Below are 22,301 nucleotides of genomic sequence, written 5' to 3'. Positions count from 1 at the left end.
TACTCTTCCGACAGGGAGCAGCCTTTTGCCCTGTGTGCAGGCCGTGTGGATGGTGTTCTGGTTGTCTAAGTGAGGACGTATTTTTTCCCAAAGATTGACTATGCATTTGGCGTGTGCATGCTTGTGTAATTTACAATAAATGACACTTAGACAGCATCACACTGGAGTTCGGTTGCCTTAATAAGTTACTAAGGGAAACACAGAGAATAGCATGCTGACAACCCGAAGTCAATGAAGTATAAACAGTTATTCCAAGTGTCACTGGCGTGTTATTTCCCTTTCTCTTGGCATCTGCTCTGGGTAGCACTGTGCACACACACCCAACAATGCAGCAGCTCATTAAACTGTTTTCAGTTAACTCTGAAATCAAATTAGTACAGTACATGTTTATAAGGCTGAGAATTACTGCTTCCCCGTGAAATTACACAATTAATCAGGTGCGTTATTTCTCTCGGAGATGTGGCCACTTTTGACATTTAGGGATAAAAAGAACAATCCTTTAATTTGTTTCCATTTCGGCAGTTAGTCTCAGTGGGGGGACAGGAAGCAAAAGGTGACATAAGTCCTTCCTCCTCCTTGGGAGGCCAGACACTACATGGTTCCTGTCTTATAGTGGCATTTTAAATTCGTAAAAGGAGCACAAAGAAAAAGTCTTTGGTTCTCGAGCTTCTTATCTGAGTGCCTCAGCCTTTGAAACATTCAAATAATGAGAAGAATAGGAGTCTTCAGTTTCTTATGACTGATATCATGAATTTCCGTCAGGCCCCGATTACTCAATAGCTTTTAAGGTTCCCCTTGCAAATTTTAAGAATGCCCCCCAAGTCAAATTCTATGAAGCAGTGATGTTTGCTCAATTTTCCTTTTCACAGATGTATTTGGCCTTCATTTCTCTGATTCTCCTTAACAGTACCTCATCCTTAAGTCATTTAACAGGGCATGCATTTCTTTTTAAAATTCTCCCTACTAGCCCGGCCAGTGTGGCTCAGTGGTTGAGTGTTGACTTCTGAACCAGGGGGTCGCAGTTTGATACCTGGTCAGGGTACATGCCTGGATTGCAGGCTTAATCCCCAATAGGGGGCATGCAGGGGAACAGCAGATCAATGATTCTCTCTCAGCATTGATGTTTCTCTCTCTCTCTCTCTCTCTCTCTCTCTCTCTCTCTCTCTCTCGCTTTCTCTCTTCCCCTCCCTCTCTGATATCAATGAAAAATATATTATTTAAATTAAATAAAATTCTCCCTACATGACCAAATAATATTGCCCAAAATTTACAAAGTAATAAAGTGTTTTCAAATACCCCCTGTTCCTATTAACTGCCTCTCTGACCTTTGATTTTACCCAGACTATCTGAAACGTGCTGGGGGACATGTCTGCCGAGCCCCAGCCATGCTGAGCTGAGCATTCTTGTAACAGGGCACCCGGCTATAAACAACTGTTTTCAGAAGAGAAACTTACAATTAACACAGAAAAATATCCTGAAGTCTCTAAATATCCTCTTTCTTGTTCTTTATTTAACCTTCATTGAAGAGCCCTTGAAATCCATTCATGCTTTCCTAAAAGATGGCCAGGGACGACTTGAAACAAACACAATTCTCTGAAACTCATTCTTTAAATAAACAGGCATTCTTGCAGGCTCTCTAAAGACCATGGGAAATATATAAAGGCAAGAGAATGACTATTTTCAGGAAGTAATCTGATATAGCCCCAGACAAACTTTCAGTGTCCAAGTGGAGAAAAAATGTTCCATTGTATGTTTAAAAAAGACAGAGAAAAAAACTAAAAAAAACCCAAAACTTAAAAAACAACAACAATCTTCATAGCTTTTAGTGACTAAAATATGCTCTGTATCTATATCTGAGCAATTACTATTTGATATTTGTGCCATATTCATTCTTTTTCACTATGAAGATATTAAAATTTATAAATTTCCTAATACTGCCCTTCAACTTCCTTCTGTATTAACACAAATATGCTTTGCTGAATACCATGATCTGAGTCCACCTACCAAGAAAGACACAGGGGGCAAACTAGTAGATAGACAGTCCTTACAGAAATTTCAGTTATAAACCCTTTGAATCTCAGCAGAAGTATATGTTAGAGCATTTAATGCTAAGACTCCAGTAACCCAAAACATTTTTTCAACATGCTGAAACAAACATTGAGTTGATCATTTTAAGAAAGTACCTTGTACTTACACCTCCCCTGAAAGAGAAAAGACTCTGAAAGATGGAAAAGATTACTTTCTGCTTTGATAAATGTGCTGCTTGACACTCTTCTATTTCAATAAGAAAACTCAGAAGAAAAAAAAGGTGATTGGTGTGAACCATCAGGACCCAAATAATTATTAATGTAGACTAGAGGCCCAGTGCACAAAATTTGTGCACGGGGGTGGGGGTCCCTCAGCCCGGCCTGCAATGATGCCAGCATCCCTCCGTGCGCCGGGGCCCCTCCACCCCCTAGCCTCTTGCCTGAGGCCCCTCCCCTCCCCACCCCAGGCTCCAGCCTGAGGCCCCTCTCCTCCCCTATCCTCCCTCCACATGGCCGGGGCACTGATGCTTCACTTACATTGCTGGGGCAAAGCCACCAGCATCCCGCCCTGGCCACTATGGGTGCTGCCATCTTTGTTATGGAGTGACAATTAATTTATATATTACTCTTTTATTAGATAGGATTATTAGAGTAAGCTGCTGTAAAACCAGACATCTCAAAGGCAATGAAGACTCCCTTTCTGGGCATATGCAATCCTAGCATGTAATTCCTTCGGAAGATAGGCATGGACCTAAACTGTGAATCTTTACTAGGCATTTATGAAATTTTTTTTAATGATTTCAGAGAGGAGGGAGGGAGAGAGAGAGATAGAAACATCAATGATGAGAGAGAATCACTGATTGGCTGCCTCCTGCATGCCCCACACTGGGGATTGAGCCTGCAACCCAGGCAGGTGCCCTAGACCTGAATCGAACCCAGGACCCTTTAGCCCACAGGCCTATGCTCTATCCGCTGAACCAAACTGGTTAGGGTAACATTTATGAAATTTTTTTACTAAAATATCAATATGGACTATTCCAGTTGCCTTACGTTTTCAAAGGATGCAAACATTTTTGTATGTGAATAATTGAAGTTATCTATTGGATAGTCAACTGGTCCTTGAAAAAAATTTTAAAAGAGAGAGGAAGGGAATGAGAAACATTGATCAGCTGCCTCCTGCATGCCTCTCACCAGGGATCCAGCCTGCAACCTAGGCATATGCCTGGACCAGAATCAAACCAGCAACCTTTTGGTGCATGGGATGATGCCCAACCTACTGATCAACACTGAGTGAAGAGAAAAAATATTTCCTTAATTGAGTCTTGGAAATAAGAAAAATTGTGATAAAGTATTACTATACTTCCATTTTACAGATGAAGAAAGTGAAGTTTGATGACATTAAATTATCCAAAGTCACACAACTATGAAGAGTGTATAAGGATTTGAGTTCAAAGCTGCATTTACCAGAGTTGGTGCCCTTAAAAAATGATGTCCATTCCCTCCTCTGATATAATGTATTCCCAGCATAAGATCAAAACATTTTTAAGAAACCAGAGAACTAATGTAGTGGATACAGTAAAACTAGGGCTTCTAATTTACTTGCTTTTCTCAAACACCAGCATATAAGAAATTTTTAAAAAAGTAATTTTTGTTCTATTTTGTTTACTATTATAACATTTATTCATTTGACAAACATTTATTGAACAAGTTTTCTACATACTGTTTTCTACTATTTTTTTGTTTAAAATATACAGTTTTACATCAATATTACAGTTAAGTAGATTCCCTATGCAATGGAGAGCTGGCCTGATTTTACAAACACTTCTATGAGAAGCTACGGCTCTAAGTCCTAAACAACTCACCTGCAAATAAGCTTTTGGAACATACTCAACTGGCAAGAGAAGGACTTTCTTTACATTAGTAGTCTCTGGATTTGCTTGAATACTCATACATTTTAAAGAATAATCAATGACTATTTTGTACAAGCAAATGATTTCTGAAGCTAATCTTGGTCAATTCAATAAAATATCTCAAGAATTTAGGTTACTTATTTTGTCAGTTTCAAAAAAAAAATTGTGTAGTGCATATTAAAACTTCATCACAAGTTAAGACTATAAACTTTTCATTTAAGGGCATAAAGCAGAGAATTAGCAGTTAACCACCATGCATTCAAGTTGTTGTAGGCTATGGATTTAGGAACGATGCCCATAGTAACATAGACTGCCCCTATGGTTTTCTAATTTTGAAAAATATGCATCCGAAAAAGACTGAAAAAGAAGTCTTTAGCTCCCCTAAAAGTTCTTATCATTAATGAGCTTTTTGAGATTTTAGTACCAAAGAAATGGAATTTTTAGCTCTGTACTTCTATCACCTTATCAATATAAAGGAATAAACATGTGTATTCAAGTTTGCTCACCAATAGTCTGGGGAGGGTGCATTCTCTAGTAATCTCTCAGAAATCCTTGATTTTCCATCTGGGTGCTGTGACTATCAAGTATCTGAACTCTAAATATCTTTTGAAGAATATCAGCTATACTTCAGATACAGCGAATGCTTGAGTAATTATTTGTCGTTTTAGTATCAACTTCAGCAAATGCCATTTCTCTTCCTATTGTAAGTCTCTCATTAAAGCTCACTCATTTCTGAATCAAGTGTGGAATCCTGATTCCACCTGCTGAGTATCTTAAAAAGAATTTCTTTGAAAATACAACTTTTCTGGCTTTTGATGTTATCATATTAAAAGGGTCAACCATCTAGGATGATACAGTTGAACTTTCTTTTGGAGACAGAAAACTATCCTTTAGAGAGCTGAAAATGCATACATGTGTTTAAAATATGTCTTGATACTTAATCTTATTTGCATTTCTAGCAGTTTGTAAGTAATATTTTCTAAACAGTAGTGCTAATTATAAAAGAATATATTTTTTTCCTTTTTCATCATTTGATACCTAGGACTTTATCTCTTCATTTCCTTTCAGTTGCTTATTCACTTTAATTTCCTCTCAGATCAGCCTTTCTTATCTATGTAGTTACCTAATTTTTCTGTGCCTCAGTTTCTTCACCTATAAAATGGGAAGAACATTACCTTGAATTGCTGTTTTGAAAATTGTAGGGTACACAGAACAGTGCCTGGGACAGAGTAAGTGCTATGTAAACACTAGTTATCTTCATTTATTAAACATTTATTACATGCCAAATGATGTAATATGGGGCATAGAGCAGAAATATCTAATGCGGGGAGGGGGGGTGTGATGAGTGCCTGAGGAAAAATAAAGTAGGGTAAAAGTGTAGAGGATGATAGAGGTGTTATCTTTACACAGGGAGGGCAGAAGAGCCTGTCTGATACTTTTTTTAATGTAGACTTAAGGAAGTGAGAGCCAAGGACATGGATGCCTGTGGCAATGAGATCCCTGGCAGAGAGAAGAGAAAGTGCTGAGTCCTGCTGTCTGGGGCATGGACAGGTATGTGGGCAGGCGCTGGAGCAGACAACAGGGAGAAGCGTGAGTGGTAAGAGAACCTGCCTAGGAGGACCATGGTGCCCAGGTTAGAGACTGGCTTTTGTCTTGGCGAGGCAGGAAGTCAGTCACTGGAGGGCTTTGACGGAGTGGTGATCCAGTGAGAAAGCAGAGAGGCATCGGCTGCACTAGTGGAGACCACAGGGGAAGGTGGTGTAAACAGGACATAATTCTAATGCCCAATAGGCCTCTCCACTCTGCATTTCCCCTAATTACCCCTGTAACTGGCACTTACTGAACACCTACTAAGTAAGGAAAAGGCATTAGGCTGGGCCATTTTACAGATGTTCTCTCTTACCCTAGTGGTGCAGACCCTTCGGTAAAATAGGGTAACATTGGGATATTAAAGCTCAAGAAACGTTTGCAATTATCTATTGCAGTGGTTCTCAACCTTCCTAATGCCGCGACCCTTTAATACAGTTCCTCATGTTGTGGTGACCCTCAACCATAAAATTATTTTCGTTGCTACTTCATAACTGTAATTTTGCTACTGTTATGAATCGTAATGTAAATATCCGATATGCAGGATGTATTTAGGCGACCCCTGTGAAAGGGTCGTTCGACCCCCAAAGGGGTCATGACCCACAGGTTGAGAACGGCTGATCTATTATAACCACATTATTTTACCAACATGGAGTTGGAAACCCAGAGAGATTGAATGGTTTACCCAAGATCGTACAGCCAGTGACGTCAAGAGAAGGGCGTGGGACTCAGGTTGCCTTGCTTTACAGAGGAGGACATTCTAGATCAGTGTTCCTACTGATTTACAAAGACAACGTGTGGTGCCTTCTTTATTTTTCTTTGCCTCTTCTAATCTAAAGACAGCAACAGCAAAACTTCTTTCAAACCTGTTCTCATTTGTTCATATTTATGAGAATCATTTCTAAAATGAGTATTTTTGAAATTTCTAAAATTGTTCTTTGCCTTAGGAAGTCTCTATTGCCATAACCTATTCGCAGGCAGTTCTGTAAACCTATCACTGATAGAAATACCACCGACCTTCCCTAATTTAGTATGCCAATCACTTCCCAAAATAACTCCTGTAGACTAAAAACAGTGTATGTCAGATTCGAGAATGGGCTCAGTCTGCTGTAGCAACAATCCCTTATTGTAACAACTTAATAGACTGCCTGTTCCCAAGGCAAGGAGGACATAGCACAGAGTCATTCTTGGGACAAACACAGGATCTGGAATTGTGAAGAATATTTTATTTTTAAGTAAAGTAAGCTGGAAACTTCATAGGAGATATTTCCAACGACTGTTTCTTAATCTGGTCTCCCTCAACGAAATGAAGAAGGCATTAATCTTGTTGAGGATAAGGCTGAATTGGGAAGAACTCTCTGACGGGTGTCCTCTCTAAGTGAGGAGGTGGATACCCTGTTATGGGCCACTCCTCTTCCCTGCCCACAAGTTCAAGTTTATGTCTGAATTTCGGTTCACAGTCACCACTAAATGTAACCCTTCCTCTAGTATACCCTACAGCAAGGCTGCCTACTTTAGGCAATAGCTTTCCTTTTCCTCTTGGAAAACTTGGAAGAGGTTTTAAGGCTGCGAAGAGCTGAAATACACCCTGGCCTGGTAAGAACATTTTATAAAACTGACCGGTGGGTGGGTAGTCAGCCTGTTCCTGGGATCAGCAACAGAGCTTCTTGTGACACAGTAATTGTGAAAAGAGCCGCTTCCCAGTCATGTTGTTCATGCCACACACATTAGAAGAGAGAGAATTCAACTGAGGGCCAATTCTCCCCTAAGACTTCTTTAGTTTAATTATGACCAGAGTATATTAAACGTCTTTAAGACTTCCCCACAGCTCTGCCACTCAGCTCTCAGCAGTGAGAGAACGAGAGGAAACCCTTTCACTACTAAAAAGACAGGGAAGGGTGTGCGTGTGGTTCTAACACGTGGTTAAAAATTCAATTTCACCGACTCCAGGCCACCATGCTTCCTGTAGATGAACATCTCCTCACCGCTAATTCTGTGCTATTTTACCTTTCGTTAAAAAATGTAATTCAGGTTAAACTCAGCTGAACAGCAAAAAGCTCCTGATATTTTGAAGCAGTTTGGAACAATTACTTTGACAGGAGCCCTTGACAGTTAAATGACTCCGTTAAATGAATGTTATAGAAGACACATAATGGTTTTTAGTGAAATATTGAATTTAAGCACAAATGAGGAAAAACGAGTCATAAGCACTATGAGTATATTTGAATAATAACATCTTGCTTATGAACCTCAATGGATTCTATAATTTCTAATAATCATGCAATCAGCCAGTTAGATGGTGAGTATGTTTCCCATCTTAGTGCACTCTACTCATTTTGGGGTTTGCTTTTGTGGTTGTGTTTTGACCTGAGAAACCAATATGAAAATCTGGAAATGCAGTAACTTCCTGCTGTATTGGTATGATATGTTAGAGTTAGGCAATTCATGAGTTGCTGTCCCACAACTGAAGTCCTCCTCTTCCCTCGTTCTCACATGCTGAATGAGATTCTTTCACAACGTGAAAAACTGGCAAAAGGCAAGAGCCTGCTGCCTGAGAACGTGCGAACTCACTGTGTCTCCTCCATCCGTGGGACTCAATATCCCCTTTCTTTTTTCTTTATTAAGGTATTACATATGTGCCCTTATTCCCCTAGTGCCCCCCACCCCCACTCATGCCCTCGCCCCCCTGGTGTCTGTGTCCATTGGTTAGGCTTATATGCATGCATACAAGTCCTTTGGTTGCTCTCTCCCCCTTAGCCCCGCCCTCCTTATTTTATGGATCGAAGGTGAGATAGTATCAAGGCTCTCACATGTTTTCTCATGACTAAGGGCTGAAATATGCACTGAAATAATAAGACTGGTGCTGTTCCATTTCCTTTCTAAATTCAATTCCAATGTAAGTGAGAGTGCCCTTGTGGTGGGGAAATCCAGCTTATAACATTCTGCTTCTGCAGAAGAAAGGGAGCTGGAAGTCCTTGTACACTTAAAACAGGTGGGCCAGGAGAGAGTGGGGATACTTGAATTGGAGAAATGAGAACAGGAATGTTTTTCATCTTGCAGGTCTGGCAAGCGGGTTGAAAAATCAGTGCTCAGCACACTGGGTGGTATCGCTGGGATTGCTACACACCATGAACAGCTGCACACCCAGATTCTTCAGGCAGGTGAGGTACAACCTCCGCCAGGGTCCCACCGCTCCCTGCATTCATCTTCATTCAGCAATTGTCTATTTACACTGTCATTGCCTCTGGACAAGTCTGCTCCTCACTAGACAGTCACCCTTGAGGACAGGGAGTGTCTGTTCCTCTTGCATCCTCTGACACTTCTGAGCCACGGTGTACTGTTCAATAAATGTAATTTTAAACAAATAAACTTTTAACTCCTTCAGTTGACAGTGAAAACATGTGGGAAAGGAAGGATCACTTAAAAATTTGGTATTAGTTAAAGGAAAGCTCAGACAGAGACACAGCAGGCTGTCTAAATTAGATATGACCTATAACCCCAGAAGCATCGCCCTCACCGGATGACCTACCGAATCTCGGACGACCCCCTGAGCAGAAATCTGCATTATAACACGATCTCAGGTGACTTATGCACAGAGATTCCGGAAGCGGTTGTCTGGAATCTGACTAGTATGATGCCTGAAGAAGTGATGGTGTATATGGTGGAGAAATAGAAGGCCATGGCAATGTGATGAAGCGAGGTCTGCTGAGAAAGTTTTAGCGCTCTCTCAGGACAGGGTCGCTGAATGCTCACAGGTGGGAAACACACTTACACCAGTTCCCTTGGAACCCTTTCTAGATCCTTCTTTATGCTCTTTCCTGTTTAAAGACACAGCTGCTCTTAATAATCATCTTTCCTCCTTGGTGCAAAGAGAGTATTTATCGTCAGCATACTGACATTTGCAGGAGGGCTGGCTTTCTCCACTGAAAATGTGGATGACTGAAAGGATATTGCTGACACCTGAATAAGAAATCCAATGACTCTAAGCCATGTAAATTTAATTATTTCCGTTAATTTTTTTTTTCAGGAATTTCTCCCCCCCCCCCCCCTCCCCAGCTTTGGAGAAGTCCTAGCAATTTTCATTTAAAAGAAATCCAAGTCAGCAGTGGTTCACTGAACAGGCTGACATGCAATTTCATAGGGGGAGAGGCGCTGTGTCTTTAATCTAATTTGTGCTCTCAATTCCCGGCTAATGTATCTAGGGACCCTGATGTATGCATTTACAAGGAGACATCTGGGATGCGGAGTCCAGCTCGCTGCAATTCTCTGGAACATGGGTAAAAAATTACTCTGGATTCCCCCAGCTGCCCCGCCACATGATAAATCTGCATATACTCACAGATGTAGAAATATTCCCGGCCTGGCCTGAACTCAAATCCTAGAGAAAAGGGCGTGAAGAGCTGGAATTTCTCAGAGAACTTCAGTGGTCCATTCGGAGAGTGAGGCCGGTTACATTCCCAACGCTTGAACCCTTTGGAAGTGTGGTCGCAGGCACTGTAGCCATCAAAGTTCACCATGTAGAGGATGTAACGCTCGGTCTTATCTTCTGGGACTGAGTCCTCGTAGTGAGGGCAGAAAACATCCAGGTAGTCATTGATGCAGACGTCAATGTGGTAGTCACCCCGCTGGAATCTGTGGGGAGAAGGAACAGCTGAGATTATTCACACAGGAAAGGCTTTCGGTTTGCAGTCGGTGGTTGAACCGTTAACATTGCCCGCACTAAAAGATCTACTATAACTTGCTTTTGTCGCATGCCACTGTGATTCGGGGCCTGGTTTGAAATGTTACTGTTTGAAATCAAAGAAACAACATGCCATGGTACAGAGGGATGCTATTCTATTTGCTTCAAAATATCCTACAAATGGAATCCTTCACGTTCATTTTAAGTATTAAAGATCCTAATTGGCTGTTTTCCTTTCATCCTTAAAATCACATATGCTGGAGCAAAGTTTTCTCATTTCTAACATAGTGTTTCATTTCATAAGTATTTTTGAATAAATGAATAAATAATTTAAAGAACAAATAAATGACTGAATTGTTTTTGTGATAATTGAGATCATTCTCAATTTTCTATGCAAACCGGGAATATTAGAGTCATAAAGTTTAAAAGCTGGGAAGAAAACTCCTAGAACAAGATGTACTAGTACATGTTAGAGGAATAAAAACCTAAGGCATAATGATGAAGCAGTGAGTGACTGAACTACACCTGGGATGGAACCTTCGGATTCTAGTTAGGTATTTCCCTTAGTAAATCTGTGTATGTCACAAAGTCATTTTAGCTAATCTCTCTCTTTTTTAATGCCATGTCCCTTTCTATATTAAGAAAATTGAAACCATCAAATTTGAATGATTTTCTGCCCATTTCTTTTAATCTTATAGGTCCTGTTCTAGGGCTAGACTACTAAGTAATGAAAGTTAACAAGCCACATGAAAACAGCAAAAATCTCAACCTGAAATGGTTAAAATGCTCGCAAACACACACCACTGCACACATCACACCACAGTCTGCTCCGATTCTTATCTAACAAAAGCCTTGCTTCTTTGTTTTAACTAATATTGTATGCCTTTCCTATCAACTGAACAGTATTTCTCAGGACCCAGTAATATGTGAAACAGGAATTGGCATGCATACACCTTTCTAAAACCAGGGTGGAAAGGCTAGGGGAAAAAAAATCCTGTTTTTAGCTAGTGAGGAAATTCTTCTCTGAGCTCTTAGAAGGTTCATCATAAAATTGTGTTACTGCTGAAATACAACTCCCATAAAGTCATATCATCTTGAAGTCAGACAGTCTCAGGGTGAACACTTCCCAGTGAGGGTGAGCTAGTCTATTCCATTTTTGGACATCTCGAAATGTTAGAAAGTCTCTTCTTATATTGAGTATAAATCTGCTTCTGTGTAATTTCCATCCAGTGATCCTACTTCTGCTGCCTGAAATTACCAAGAACAAATCTAATTCTTCTTCCACCAGGTAGTCCATAAAACATTTGGAGGTGTCAGCTATATCGCTCTGTGTCCTCCTTTCTCCAGACTGGAGAATCCTGATTCCTTTGGTTATTTCTGGTATCTTTCCCAGGCTCCTCACTATTCTAGTTTCTTTACCCTCAGGTCCTCCCGTTTCCCAGTGCTCTCCTTAAAATGCTGTACCCAGCCCAGCTGGTGTGGCTCAGTGGTTGAGTGTCGACCTATGAACCCGGGGTCCAGGTTCAATTCCAGTCAGGCACATGCCCGGATTGTGAGCTTGATCCTCAGTGTGGGGCATGCAGGAGGCAGCCAATCAATGATTCTCTCTCATCATTGATGTTTCTATCTTTCTCTCCCTCTCTTAAATCAGTAAAAATATATATATTTTAAAAATGCTGCACCCAAATGTAACAAAGACCTTCCATAGGCTGTAGTGACCAATGTCCAAAAGTACTACTACCTTCACTCTAGCAGCTATCTTCACTGACAAAGCCCCGATTCCTTTCTGAAATACCACATGATAAAAGGGGAAGTGCTGATTTTGAGTAAGCAGACTGGTTCCTGCTGCAGGCCGAGTGGGAGAGTCAGAAGCCATCCTGAGCCTCTGTTTCCTCATATGCACTTTGGGATAATAATCGGAATCTGCCTTGCTAACCTCACACGGCTGCTTCAAGTCTGAGATGAGGAAACGTGTGAAAAGCACCACGTGAATGCGAAGCACTGTTACTATGCTCAGGATATGTGAAAGCATATTCAAATGGGTACTAATAAAATATTAACGCTGAAACAACATCAGTAAGAGCACACAACAGAAATAAAAATAACCTCATGTTCCCCTTGTTTATTAAAATCCAAAATCTCTCCTCAAATATCAAATGATGTACAAAAACTCCAGCTGACCCCTGCGTTTGGAAAGCGGCATGCTGAGTCATACAAGGGAAATAAAGAAAGATGGTCAGATTACTTTTCAGCGAGAGGATCTCAAAATACTACCAACTTTTAAAAACAAACAAACAAATAAAAGGAAAGTGTTTATTTCGGTATATTTACAATGATCACAGAACCAAGTTTACTTTTTCTTCATTACCGGCAGACAACAATTTGTCAGCATGCAAGCAAAGCCTGTGTTGCTTTTAAAAGATTTTTGAACATCAAGGTAACATCACTGCCAAAGTACAAAGAAAAGACACTGCAACGTTCAGATAAAAGGGTGCTGGGCTATGAATCATCAGCACTCAAGAGCAGCCTGACAAGTTCTGGATGAGAGCCAGACAGGAGCCGCAGCAGAAGGCAATGCCCAGATGCACTTTGTATTATTATATTATTATTATAGATTTTAAAGACATTCTAGGGGGGATGTTTTTCCTTTCCCTAAGTGTCACTCATTTGAGCTTCTGCTAGCACTCAACACAGCTTAAAAGTAAAAATAAAAATGAAAACCGCCATTGTCCGGACCCATTCCATTATTGCTTAGTCTATAAATTGTCCTAGGTTTTTGGATGCCTCATAGTTAGCTTTCCCTTTCCGACTTTTATCCTTTAAACCTGGTAATGTTGCTAAGATTTTAATACAACAACCCATGAGACTGAAGACCTGGTTTACACCAGGTTGACCAGTTATCCTTTTCTGGTGACATTTTGCTCTATGTGGGGTATTAAGTGAATCACCGTGGAACCTATTTTAAAAATGGGGTTGCCCAGGAATTAGTATTTCTACTCTTGTATTCATACAACAAAATTAAAATGATGATTCAGCATGAAACTTACACTAAGTTTCAGATCTTTAATGCAAATTAATTTACAAATGTAAATTTCAAAGGTGGGCCAATATAAACTAAAACAATGATAAGTTGAAACTCATAAAAGGCATCCGTATAATGTATCAAGTACAATCCAAAGAAAAGTTTAGGGTTAAATATTCTTATACCATCCCAAATCAGGCTCTCTGGCTGCAAAGTAGCACTGAACCATTACTTTCTGGCCGTACTCTGAAGGAGAACATATGTATGGCTAATATTATTGAGTGCTTATTGCATTACATTTATTAATTCAATTTAACTTCCATCATCAAGCCCACAGAATAGACATTATTTGTATACCACTTAAAGACGAGAAAGCTGAGATTAATAAGTCAAGCAATCTGCTCCATGTTACACAAATGGGAAAAGGTGGAGGCAGAATTCAAACCCAAGCAGCCCATGTTCTGACCTCCGAACTGAAGCTCTCTGCTATTCCACCTCCTGAGAGAGTAAGTTGCTAGCATCTAGCTCTTAGGTCTATTCTGTGTTCCCTGAGAGGGATTATTCTCATTCTTGATGGGTTTCCGTTCTCTTCTTCATTCACTGGTGCAGCGAATATTTGCCACATCCAGAAATTGTTATGCTATGACTAAATATGTTGCATATTACTGAGTGGTTATAAGTGTTTCTTTTTACCATTGAGGAAATGACTTTCAGAGAAGTTGTTACCCTCTTAGTTTAATTTTTCTCGACAGGAAAGATGTAGCAGGGTTAGGATTTCAACCCAAGCCTTACATGGTTCTGAAGTGTATTCTCTTTCCTCCTAACCACAATGGCTCCGAAGCGTTACCAGTGTAACTGTCCTCATGCAGCTTATACTAATCTTCTAGGAAAGCCTGCTGCAAAGTTGCATGTGTTGATCCACTAGGTTGATCCCACACTCCTCAACTGGAGGCAGAAGGGTGCATCCACAGTTAGAATAAGCCTCAGATCACAGAGTCTACACCCAAATCACACACATCATTTCAGTCCTTCCTAGAATAAAGTGCTGTTAGGCTTTCTCATAAAGGGATATTTTTTCCATCTGGAAAAAGCTTTCATGAGCTTTAGCTCATTTTAAAAGAGTAAATTCACCTCAAGGAAGAATGATTCCACATGCCAGTAGTTACAAATACCATGGGTAGCACGACCTGTTTTAATACATCAGTAAATTTCTTGGAAATATGTCCTCTTTACTCCTCATTCTGAATTCCATCCATTGTATCTATGCATCTCTGCTTCTCTGAGATCACTGCATATTATGAACTTATTACCCACAAGCCAACAATAATTATAATATAATCTCTGCTAAATTATCACAGTGGATTATAATACAAAGGCATGCATAGTTACCACACTTAGAAAATGATTGTGTTGGAGTAAAATGATTGCTTCCCAGGTTGTGTTCTCACAATACAAAAATCTCAAGTGCCAGGAAACATCTCACATGCATAGAATGATGGCCCCGTTCTCTACTGGGTATCAGGCCAATGCTCCTTATAACACATACTAAGTAGTATATGTACCGTTATGGCAAAAATACATTGTACACATTAATCAATTGGCACAAGACTGTTGTGTTGAGAATGTCATACATATTATGGAAGGGTCATGTTAGTTAATTAAGAAGAAAATTCTGCATGGAAACTTGTTCTTTATAATCAGCTTAATTACCAAAAATTAATTATGTACTTTATGATAGTTCTTTTAAAAAAATGCTTTTATTGTCTTTAAAGAAAGGGAGGGAGAGAGAAACATCGAAAAGAGAGAATCATCGATTGGCTGTCTCCTGCATGCCCCCCAATGGGGACTGAGCCCGCAACCCAGATATGTGCCCTGACCAGGAATGGATCCGGTGACCTCTTGGTTCCTGGGTCAACACTCTATTGCTGAGCCACACCAGCAGGGCTACAATAGTTCTTGATGACCCAGAGGCTGCCTGGAGGATTGGGGGGAAAACACCACCACCGCATTTGGGGGCCATGAATAGCAAAAACAACCACCACAGTTGGGAGTGAGCTGGAAAGCCTATATGCGGATGTGTATTTGTCTTAGCTTGTCTTCAGTATTTACCTGATTCCATCGCTAAATATAATTTTGATTATAAATTTAATACTATTATTATTTCTCTCCTTATTTAACCTTCCTGAAGAAAGTGAATCATGAACTGAGTCTCAAAAATCAAATGAAATAAAAACAATAGACGTGAAGTAAGAGTTGACAATTTGCCTTTTCCTTGAGTTAGCAGCAATGAAGCCCTCTCTCTCCTGAGACAGGGTCCAACACACTGTTTCACGCTCATAGTTCACCTGAGCCATAAGGACTATGCTCCCCCTAATAAATTTATTTTTTAACTTGGGTCCCTCCATGGAGGACATCTAGTCCTCTAGTATTCCACTCCTTCACTTCAAGTGCAAGTTCTCAGTGTACTCTGTCCGCGGTTCCTTGCGGCTATGGCGAATCGACAGCACCTAGCTTTCTTTTCCAATGGATGGTTTTCATGTCATTGACCTTGCTTCCTCCTCTGCCGCCATATGCTCTTGTGCTGCGGGACTGACAACCGGGGAGGCCAAGTCCAAAGGACACACAGGCAGCGCCGTGGGACTCAGGCTGCAGAGGAGCAGCTCGAATCGCCCTTCCGAATCCTCCTCAGCCATTTCCCCGGCTGTGCTCCTCCCTCATTCCATCCTCATCTGCTAAAGCCAAAATGCGTTTTATTTTAGTCGCTGGAAGGGGAAGGGCATGGTGCATATTTTAAACGTTCTAAACTGGCCTTCAGCATATGTTGCTGGCACAGCAGAGCGCCTGCTTCCAGGGAAATATGTACAGAGGTATTTTTATCAGGCAGCTCCTGAGTGAAGTTTCTGCACTCCATAAATATAGAAACGGCATTACTGAAAGGAGGCAGAGTGCTTATTAGAGGTTAGGAAGCTGTGAGACACTTTATCCTCCCTTCATGTAACATGTTAAAGGATCGAATAAGGAAAATATTATTTATCATGACCCGGATAGTTGATTTTTACATTTTCAATATATTTTAATCCGTCAAAGTGGTGATTGTTGTAATATTCCTACAGTGTCACTTCTTTAATTACAAGGCCACTTAATATATTACATTCTGAAATTGAAATGTAAAAGGAGATGATTTATGGTCAAAGATTAAGCACATTTGTCAGCTTAGGGTTCCTCCCAAGTTTTAAACTAAATCTAGAGTGAATATGTCTTGGCAGCACTGTCTTTCAATTTTACTATTATTGATTTAAAGGCTAATTTCAGAATAAGATGTCTCTTTTTAACCAGAGGAATTTCTCATTTGTCCTGGGGGCCTCGTGGGCCCGGCAGCAGACATGGGCTTTGGTTTATGAATATGTTTTGTGAGCAGATGAGCAGAATGGCAGCCTCTGTGGCATAACACGCCTCTTCTCATCTCCTTCTGCTACTCCTTTCAGCACAGAATGCAAGCCTTACGGCTTTCCTACCCAAAGTCTGAAGATGCTCTTTTTTTTGTTATTGTTTTCTTGCAGAGGTTAAAGCAGGGAACATAAACAGCAACTCAAACCTGGGGTAGATAAATAATAGTAGCATTGCTGGGGGACTGAAGAAAGATTTCTTTTACTGATTTTAAATGTGTCCCCTGTCTCAAGGGCTAAAACGTGTCTATCTCTCAAATGTATTAGTAATTGACCATCATTTTTCACCTCTGGGATAGTCAGCCATGGAAAGTTTCACTGTCACCAGGCTAGGTGTTAAGGCTGAAGGAGGTATACAGTAGAGGAAGACCAAAACACATCATTCCAGGAAGCCCAATCCAGCTCTTTCAGGCTCTGGAAGACACCAATCATAACTAAAATCCCCACAGGAGTGAAGAGTTTCACATTGAAAAAAATACTACTCAAGGATGAATTTCAGAGATGTGTCCTATATACTCTTTTGCAGCTGAAATGTTGTAAGCTACAACACATACATTTTCACCCAACGAAGCACAAGACACTGAACAAAATATTTAGAGCCCAGATTGGTGCTCCATTTATCCACTAATGAAAATTCCAGTCAAGTTTCCCAGCATGGGAGCTTTGCTTTGAATTCAGTAGTGGTTGACAATAGGAATCAGACATATTTACTTGGTCAGATATTTAGAATTTATTAGTGGTTTAGGATACTAACCTGTCGCTTCCCCCCTCCCCCCTCCCCCATATGTGTGCACTTTCACAATGTGATTAAGCAAGTGATTTAAAATCACTTTAATACTAATTCTCCATATCAAACAGATGGATACAAATCTCAAACAGCTTTCACTTGTTACTTTCCAAGTACAAGACACACCAGTCAGAATGACTTTTTGAGATCGGTATCTCCCAGGAGTAATACCTGTTTCAAATTCAGGGCCCACAAACTGTTCTCTCCTCCAGTGTTTTCACTCATTTGGAGTTTGTTTTATTAGCTTGACTGAGGCGCTCCAAAGGAAACAAAGCATTAAATTGGCAGAGCCTAAATAAGACTTTCCTTCAGGAAGGGCCTGGGAGCTTGGGGTGACAGTCTAATTGCTTCTAAGCCCCCACCGAGGCCTCGGGCATGGAGTAAGAATGTGTCAACATCAATAGGCCAAGTCAGCCAGGGAATTAACCAGGCGGAGTCCTACAGCCCCAACAATCACAGGTCACTCCACATGGTTTTGGAAAAGGGATTAAAAAAAAATAAAGAAGTACCGTCTGGCAATCAGAATATGTCCTAAGAGGTCACTTCCACAATGCAAAACAGGCTTTTCCCAACTCCCGTGGGCCGGGAGCTTCCTGACAAGGCTGCCCTCCATGCCCTAAGTTCTCCCGAGTTTTACATCGTGTCAAGCACACAGAGCAGAGCACCTGCCACATACACACAGGTCCCGAGGCGGAGGCAGGAAATCACTGAACGGGTTATACAGCCAGTGTCCTGGAGAAATGGATTAAAGAACATGATTCTGTTCAGGGGTCCTGGGAGTCAATCAAACAGGTAAGCCCCCAGCCAGACTACGCACAGGTAGTCCTGTATCCTAGTGGGATGGAGTAACCCTGTGGAATTTCAGGCTCCTTCTACTAGTAGTTCCAATAATAAAAGCATAGCCAAAGCACTCTAGCAAACGTCCTTTCTATTAACCAACTTAAGCAATGATTTAGTAGTTCCCAAATAGTGGTGTGCCAACAGTAAAGCAAATATTTGTATTATGGCTTGATGATAACTTATCGGGATCATTACCAATTAAGTCTGAAATTTGGCCCGGACTTTTCAGAAATTGGGGTGGGGTATTTGAGATCTCCATGACATGGAACTAAGCTCTATTAACCTATTACTAAACAAAGGACGAAACACCAAGTTGGAAGAAAGAAAAACGCATGTTTGTGGCTTCCTTTTGTTTTGATTTTCATACAGCAAGGGGAAACATATTTGGTAATGCTGGGGTACAGTAATAGTAAGTGCTTCATACCAAGTTTCAAGATGTAAAAGCAGACATGGCTGCTGTTTCTATGTAAATTAGCATGTGAAAGAAGTTAGTTTTATCCCTTTGGTTAGAGCCCAGTGAGCAGTTGGATATAAATCTGGGACCAGGAAAAGGCCAAGGTGAGAAAAGAAGAAATCTGGGGTCACAAGAAATCAGGTGTTGGGTATGGTCATAAAACATACTGACTTTATTCAAAGAAAATGCACTGATTTACAACAAAACAGGGACTACACTGAAAGCAAGTCACGGTAATTAATGCTATAATACAGGGGTGAGCAAAAGTAGTTTATTTTTTGTATTTTTATGCAGGCCCCCCCTTTTTTTAAACAATCTATGTACAGTGGGCCTTGACTTATGAGTGTCCCGACTAACGAGTTTTCGAGATACGAGCCGTCGCTCGGCCGATTTTTTGCTTTGAGTTGCAAGCTAAAATTCAGGTTATGAGCCAGCTTCAGATACCCCACCGCTAGTTGGCACAGTGAATGTCACAGTGAACGCCACAACATCAGCCCAGCACCAGCATCATGTGTCTCACTCGTTCACTTTTTGATTTGACATACGAGTAATTTGAGTTACGAGCTCCGTCACGGAATGAATTAAACTCGTAAGTCAAGGCGCCACTGTATATAAAAGGCTAATATGCAAAGTGTCCCTGTGGGAGTTTGACTGGGAGACCGGAAGTTCTAAGTTCTATTGCTTGCTATGATGTGCGCTGACCACCAGGGAGGGGTGCGGAATGAAGGAAGTCCCCAGGCGGCAGCTGGCAGCTGGGAAAGGGAGGCCCTGGCCGGCATCCGGAAGTCCCCAATCAGCCCTGATGGCCAGCCAGGCCTACGTACCCTACCCATGCATGAATTTCATGCACCGGGCCTCTAATATAGTATAAAGCTCCTTGAAAATAGTGCTGGTGTTTCCTCATCTCAATATTTCCAACACTTAGCACAGTGCCTGAACACTGTGGTGACTGAGAAATGTCCAGAGAAGGGTAATTGTAGCTGGAAGATACACTTAAAAACAGAAAAACTGTGTAAAGTGCCCAGTAACCTCCTTCTGTGTTCTGGGTCCCAGGTCAAATTTTGAGTAGTGCTAAATAATGTTATAAACAAAGGCCAGGATCAGGAAACAAAACAATGGCCGACTGCAAAAAAAAAAAGGAAAATGATCATCAGGACTGTTGTTTGAGCAATGCTAGAAAATGATGCCTAGCCGAGTAGACAACTTAAGCACCTAAGGCAGAATGAAAGTTTCTCTCTTGTCATTAAGTCCTCTATTCAATTACCATTTATCGGGGTAATTAAACACTGGAAAGTGATGCCAGGCTAATTGTTAGATTATGATAATTACATGTCTTTGCTATGCTACAGCTGATCAAAATAAGATGTGGTCCCATGCACTTAGCTAAAGCTGCTCTGTAATCGTCAGACTTTCACAGAGCGCTAGGCCATTTATTACTAATTCATTACAAACCAGGCGGAGAGGCTTATTATTTGTAATGCTTCTTTCTCTTTCCCCCTCCCCCAGCCCCCGGCCCCCACACAGTCTCCTGGAACAAAACTCCCAAAAGGTTAAGCACAAACTGCTGCCTCGCACTGGCCCATTTCCATCCCAATTACACAGCTGAGCGGCATTAGGTGCCTCTATTTGAGAGGGTTCATCAGGCTGCTTCACAAAATCCTGCAACCGCCTATCACATTGGCAGGAACATCCAAGGCTCCCTCTTTCAGACTCTGCCAGCCACTGTTCGGCTCCGAGCTGTGTCCCAGCAACCACGAGCTGGCAATCCAGAGGATCTTTTGGTTCTGAGGCTCCCTTCTGTTCAGGTCAGACCTACCCCAAGCTGGGATATGCCCGGGGTTGGCTCCAGTTAGCAGGGAGCATGGAGAGTACAGCCTGCGCCCCTCCTGCCAGGACATCCTGTCTCTGTTCTCCGAGCCGGGGTCAGGAGAGAGAAACACCTTTCTCAGGGACCGACTAGCATCACCTCAAGGCTACCAAAGAGAGATGCAAATCCTTGTAGAGAAAGACTAGAACCAACTCTTTGTCCTTAGTCCTTCTGGGGGTTAGAAATCCCTCCTTCCACCCCTCAACTAGCACACAAGTATTTGCGATTCTTCATTTGGCATTATCCTGAGACTTCTCAAGCCCCCCCCCCCCCGCCCCCGGGAACCATCATCAGATTGTGTTTACGTGGGCCATGGCTAGGTGGAGGAGCACAGAGCATCCAGTTCAAAGTTTAATACCAACAAAGTCCATGTGATAGTATGGGTCTCTATTTAGGATTTGGTTCCTCCCATTATTTGGGCAGTGTTATGGACTGGAATGTTTGTATCTCCACTTCCCAGATGCATATGTTGAAGCTCCAAACCCCAATGTGACTGTATTTGGGGGTAGGGCCTCTATGGCGGTAATTAAAGTTAAATGAGGTTATAAAGGGTAGGGCCTTGATCCAATAGCATTAGTCTCCTTCTAAGAAGAGGCATGAGAGACCTGTGTCCCCTTCTCTTCTCTCCCAGTAGGTGCCTCTGCAAGCCAGGAAGAGGACTCTTACCAGAAACTGACCCTGGGAACTTTGATCAGGATTTCTAACCTCAGAACTGTGAGATAATTAATTTCTATTGTTTAAGCCACCAAGTCTATGTCATTTTGTCATGGCAGCCTGAGCAGACTAATATAGGCACAGCTTAAAATTTAATTAATGGTAGAGTTGGGGGTGGGGTGGTATAAATTACATTACTGCCAGAGACACATCAGAGATATAAAGAATCAATGAAAAACAAGGCAATCATGGCCAGGAAGGAAGAGAGTGAGGGGGAGGGAAGAGAGCAGAGTTAAGCCAAGCTGGCACCCCAGTACCCCACACGTGGGAGACACTCATGTTCATCTGCTATTCTGAGCAAATGGCTGGTCTGAGGGGAGAAGACACATTATTTTCCCAAGTAAGGATAGTTTCACCTCTGAAATTAACTCATGGCACCATGAAAACGACTGTATTATCACCCAGCAACTGTGTTATCTCACTGTTTCAGCAAGGCTTTTGCCCAAAGATAGAGTGAAGGGTGTTACAGAAAAGTCACATACTCCATTTTACCCTTCCTTGACCCTGTAAATTAAAATAGAATATGCCATCGCCTTTTAAAAATCATATTAAGTACATTCTGGGGACCAAACAAACCGCGAGATACCTCTGTTAACACCAGAATACATAAAACTGTCATTTTGCACACACATTTACTGGTGGCCTGTGGCTTCGGACTGGGGAGCAGGGGTACTTTCATCACATAAAAATGGTTTTGCACTACTTAGTATTACTATTTCCTCTCCACACTCATTAAAAGGATATTTGTTCATTCAGGTGGATTCTCTACTTACTTTTATAGCCTGGACCACAGAACAATATATGCAAGAATAATGCAATCATAAAAAAAAATAAGAAATTAATTGTGCTATCCCAGAGAAAAAAATAAGGCAGGGAAAGAAATAAACAACTCACCGTTTACTTTTTTAGAAATAAATCTCAGCACTTTAGGGGATTCTCAAGTGCTCTGATGTCTCTATGTACTTA

At 41.3% G+C, this 22,301-nt stretch overlaps 1 protein-coding gene across 4 annotated transcripts in view; it reads right to left on the bottom strand.

Moving 5' to 3' along the window:
• EFNA5 (ephrin A5) overlaps nucleotides 1-22,301 on the bottom strand; it is a 281,977-nt gene that overhangs the window by 39,263 nt on the left and 220,413 nt on the right. For all 4 annotated transcript variants that reach the window (XM_059693963.1, XM_059693964.1, XM_059693965.1 and 1 more), the window contains exon 2: nucleotides 9,864-10,156. In XM_059693963.1, the coding sequence (XP_059549946.1) occupies nucleotides 9,864-10,156 (293 nt within the window). The remainder of the gene's footprint in view (nucleotides 1-9,863; nucleotides 10,157-22,301) is intronic.

This window comes from Myotis daubentonii, chromosome 4 (assembly GCF_963259705.1).
Source record: "Myotis daubentonii chromosome 4, mMyoDau2.1, whole genome shotgun sequence".
In the NCBI taxonomy this organism is placed as follows: Eukaryota; Metazoa; Chordata; class Mammalia; order Chiroptera; family Vespertilionidae; genus Myotis; species Myotis daubentonii.
The sequence above is the reverse complement of the archived record's forward strand: the minus strand, read 5'-3'. Positions and strand labels throughout refer to the sequence as shown.